We start from the raw sequence: 4,556 nt of genomic DNA, 5'->3' as shown, positions 1-4,556 counted from the left end.
ATAGGTTATTCAAGTATCACTTAACGCCTAGTAGGCGAACTTAATTTCGAACTCGAAATTCGAAGACAATCAATAAATGGTATCACACCTTTTTATCTCTTAGGGAAAGCAAACAGTTCTCACTAGAGATTTCCCTAATCAAACACATTTGAAGTATCGCAAAGTTTTCTTGTAAGTCGAGCTCTAACCTCGCAATCGAGAGACCGAGGAAAAATTCCACTGTTTTTTCTTTAAAAAAGGCAAGTAGGTCTGATCAGCCTATCTCTCCTATAATCCTGAACCACTTCGATTAGGAGGACTTTGCAAACCCTCTAGGTAAAATCGATGGTTTCCACCAAGATTAAATATTTCTTCCAAAAGAAATTTTAATCGAAAACCCCCTTGGGCAAATTATTCAAAACAGTAATAAAAGCCCCCTCGGGCAGAAAATTTGGAAAAGAAACAAACGACCCCATGGCCAATAAAGCGAATTTCATGTCTTTAAATTAAAGGGACAAACCCCACATAAGGTGAATGTAATCACCATCATTCATTCACAGGCAAACCGCCTTCTTCCCTTACTTGACTTGAGACAAGAGCACCCCCAACGTCATCGTCTTGAGTCACGAGAACCACTTCAGGGTTAAGCGAGCTAACATCGAGAGAAGTCTCGTTCCTCGATTCAATACCGTCTCCCATAATCGAAGAGATGACAAGCCCCTGATCAGAGAGCCCCTGAGCTCATCCCGAGGAGATTCTGTCAACATTGGTTCCGAACTCATTAAAATGAGCGCGAGGAGAACCGGTTAACACCATCTCGTCCAAAGACGAACCAATGTTTGGTTCGGTCAATGGAGGGGAATCAGCGAATTCATAAGCAAACTGTTGCAAATTCAGATATGGCTGAGGAGCGGTATTTAGCTTAGCTACAGTCTCAGCTAGCTCAGCACCAACCGTCTCTTTCTCTTCAGCCAAATTGACTTTTCCGTCCTCTATCTCTTTGATCAAATCGAGATTGCTTTTCATTTCATCGCGTTCGGGGTTGAGCTTGTTCCTCCGAGCATCATGAGATATTTTGCGAACATCGCGATCTTTCTGTTCGGAAAAAAATTCATTTTTGCGTTCGAGCTCCTCAGCAGCTGCTTTAACCTTGTTAAGCTCTGATCTCAGAAGCTCAATCTCGCCTTTTGCGAAGTTATGATCAGCAAGGGCAGTCTCTAGCTTCTGCTCTGTCTCAATCAAAGTTCTCCTTGTCTCCTCGCCGTATCTTTCGAGTCTATCGATCTCTTCCTGGAAGATTGCAGTTTTTCAATCTCTCCTTCAGCGGCAGCAACTTTCTTGGAAACTTTGGCGAGCTCCTCTTCGTAAAAGTTCACGATGCCATTCACATCCAGAGTTGCCTAATAAAAGAAGATTCGTTTAAAAAAAAAATGAATGAATCGAAATCAGTTGTCCAAGGATGCAAGTAGTCAAACCTGGGAGGAATGGAATGAGTGACTAATGTACATCCTCTTAACATCAGGTTTCCACCAATCAAAGGATGGAAGCTTTTTCCCAGCACGGGTGTGGAAGCACCTAAACATATTCCCGATCTTCTCTTTGTCTGGAATAAAGTTAGTTGTGTGAGAATTGAGTTTTCTTTGGAAAAAGAATCTATTAATCTCAAACAACAAAGTGATAATTAAAGGTTACCTGCTTGAGACAAAGCTCTAGCAACCAGTCCCGAGCTCGGAGATGATCGAACCCTAGAAGTATTACCTCGGGGGCGTCTAGGGAGTAGCATCCCTGAACCTAGCGTTTCCTTCGAAAAAGTTCCTGAATCAGGATTTGCATCCTGAGCTTCAGCAAGCTCATGAATTGGCAGATTCAAAGGAGCGATTCTGCCCTTCCTTATGCTCTTGGGACGTCCCTTGGGGAGGGGTTCGAGTTCTTCGGCCTTCCTTTTCTTCATGAGAGAAGAATCACTTGCAAGGCCTTCCTCCTCAGCGGTAGCAGCAACCACGACGTCTGCTGCTGGGATGGAGGGAGAAGCATTGCTCACAGCAACCTCCATTGACTTTGAACCTTCAAGAGATCCATCGTCAACCAGGAGAGTTTTCCGGTAGACTTTATCGTCTCCGGTGGAAGTTGCGTTTTTCTTGTCTCTCCCAATTACAGAAATCTGATCTTTGATTCTCTTGTTTGCTTCTTTAAATTTTCTCCTGTCTCGAGCATTCAGACTCGAGAGATCAATCCCAGCAGGAGGAGGGTTGACGGGTTTAGTTAGGCCCATTCTAACAGAAAATCCGGCACCGTGAATCCTTTCCAAAGTGAAGGAATTACAATTAACTGGCCTCTCCAAGACGGCCTTGTAGAAATTGAGAAAATCGATTGATGGGGCCGGTCGAATTTGGGACCTGCAAGAAAACATCGAAATGTTGAAACGCAGTTTTGAAGTGGCATAAGAAATCTATTCAATTAAGTCCTAGTTTCTACCAAAATTCGATGACCAGTGACTTCGAGGGAGTTCGGAAGAACTTTGAATAGAAAAATTATTTATGCGGAAGAAGAACCAAAACTTCCTCCAGGCGGTGTTCTTTAAAGGAAGGCCATCAATGAGATTCCGATCCGCGTTTGGATAAAAGGTATAATACCCAGAAGTTCGGGATTCGCGAGTTTGAAAAAGTTCCAGGAGTTCGCAAAGTCCCAATGAGTAGCCCGCCTCCGCCGCAACAGTGAGGGTACACAAAAGATACCGGAGCATGTTGGGCGACATCTGGGAGAAAGCAATTCCCAGATAATTGAGGTAGACAAGAAGCACCTCAGGAAGGGGAAGGAATAAGCCGCACCCTTTGAAATAAATTTCATAGGCATAGCAGTAACCTTCTCGCCCCGACTCCGGAGACTCGAAGGGCTCCGGGACTACCATCTCTACCTCAGGGGGGATGAATCATAATTTACGAAGATTGTTGAGAGAATCGATAGTTGATTCACTCTGGGGGTGAAGATCAAACCCATCTCCGGTTTGAATCTGGGATTCGGATCCTTCACCCATGAGAGCTTCGAGATCGTCAGCCTCGTATTCGCGGAATTCGGAAGAAAGGTTCGACAGGGATTTTTTACCGGAAAGAAAACAGTGACTTCTGTAATAAGGATGAAGGTTTTCTAGGTAAAGAAGATAAGATGGAAAAGTAATATTACCTCTTAGAGCCCTAAAGTATGATGAAAGACCTCCTCGAGAATATTAGGAAGTGGGACAGTTTTTCCCGTGGTATTAATATAAAATTAGGAAATTAATGATCACGATTGTCAGGGAAATCAAATCATCTGATTATCCAAGATCGGCGTAACAGCGTAAGACATGGAGAAATTCCAGAGTGTTAAAAATCTCGAGTCATTAATTACTATCTACTTAAGTCTTCCAAGCCGAGCACTCAGCTCGCAAGACTTGGGGGGCTAAATGTTGGGGTCGTATCCCACACACTTTCGGTAGGATCCATTTGGATCTGTCCACGTCATTATTACATAATAATACTCTTGGATTTCTAGGTATTTCATTAGGAGAATCGAGCTCGACCAGCCGGAGGTTCGATTCAGTTTATTAAAGAGCTCGATCTTTACCAGTACGGAGTTCGCTCTTATTCAGCATACAGCTCGCACAGAGAAAGGCCGAAGCGAGGAGAATATTGTTCGAGGTTTGCGGCAGCGTCAAGACGCGGGAGTTCGGAGTCAACAAGAAAGAGTTCGGAAGATCCACGCGAAGCCCAAGATAGTTCAAATTCAAGCCGTTTCGGTCAAATTGTAACCAGTGGCGGATCTAGAACATTTTTTAGTCCTAGGCACAATTATATAAATAAATCTATTGAAGAAAATAAAATACTATTAAAAATAAGTCTTACAATAAAAAAAAAAATTCTACAAATGCATCCTACGTTCTTCCATAGATTGGAACCTTTTCATCACTTCTTCGTTCGTCACTTTCTCAAACAATTCCTTTTCAATAAGACAAACTAAACAATTGCTTAAAAATTGATCACCTATTCGGTTACGTAAGGTATTCTTCACAATCTTCATTGCAGAGAAGCATCTTTCAACAGTAGCAGTAGCAATAGGTAAAGTCAAAGCTAGCTTCAAAAGTTGATAAACTTGAGGATGTGAAAGATGTTTTCTTGTCTCCATCATCACACGTGAAAGATCTCCAAGACTATTCAAATTAGCAAATCTTTCATCTTCCCGGATATTGTCGATGTAGATACCAAGCTGGTGTTCGAGAGATATCCGCTCGATTGGGCTAAAATCTTGAGGATAAAACTCAGATAATCTCACAACTTTCAACTGATCAAATTCATGAAAGGAATCAACCGGGCTTAAAGAAGCAACACAACCAAGTAATTCAGAGTTTACCTCATCAAAACGGTCATTAAACTCCTGAATTTGCATATCCAATACAGTGTAAAAGCATTCCACTTGATAGTGGTGCAAGTTGGTAATGTTGCTTCTTTTTCTCGGCTTCCTTGAATCAACAAATTCTTCTTCCATGATGACCAAGTCAGTGTTATGATTCTCACAAAAAAGTGAAACTTTATCAATTAAAGAAT

General features: G+C 42.2%; 1 protein-coding gene across 1 annotated transcript; it reads right to left on the bottom strand.

Moving 5' to 3' along the window:
* Positions 1 to 525: 525 nt before the first annotated feature.
* LOC110228294 lies at positions 526 to 2,887 on the bottom strand. Its single transcript, XM_021025120.1, has 6 exons — positions 2,715 to 2,887; positions 1,672 to 2,375; positions 1,455 to 1,582; positions 1,326 to 1,379; positions 793 to 1,269; positions 526 to 714 (listed from the first exon to the last, which is right to left on the bottom strand). Exons 1-6 carry the CDS (start codon positions 2,885 to 2,887, stop codon positions 526 to 528), a joined length of 1,725 nt encoding a protein of 574 aa, XP_020880779.1.
* Between the last annotated feature and the right edge of the window lie 1,669 nt (positions 2,888 to 4,556).

Source organism: Arabidopsis lyrata (assembly GCF_000004255.2).
Source record: "Arabidopsis lyrata subsp. lyrata unplaced genomic scaffold ARALYscaffold_5, whole genome shotgun sequence".
NCBI lineage: Eukaryota > Viridiplantae > Streptophyta > Magnoliopsida > Brassicales > Brassicaceae > Arabidopsis > Arabidopsis lyrata.
Note: the sequence above shows the minus strand (reverse complement) of the source record. Positions and strands in the feature narration are given on the sequence as shown.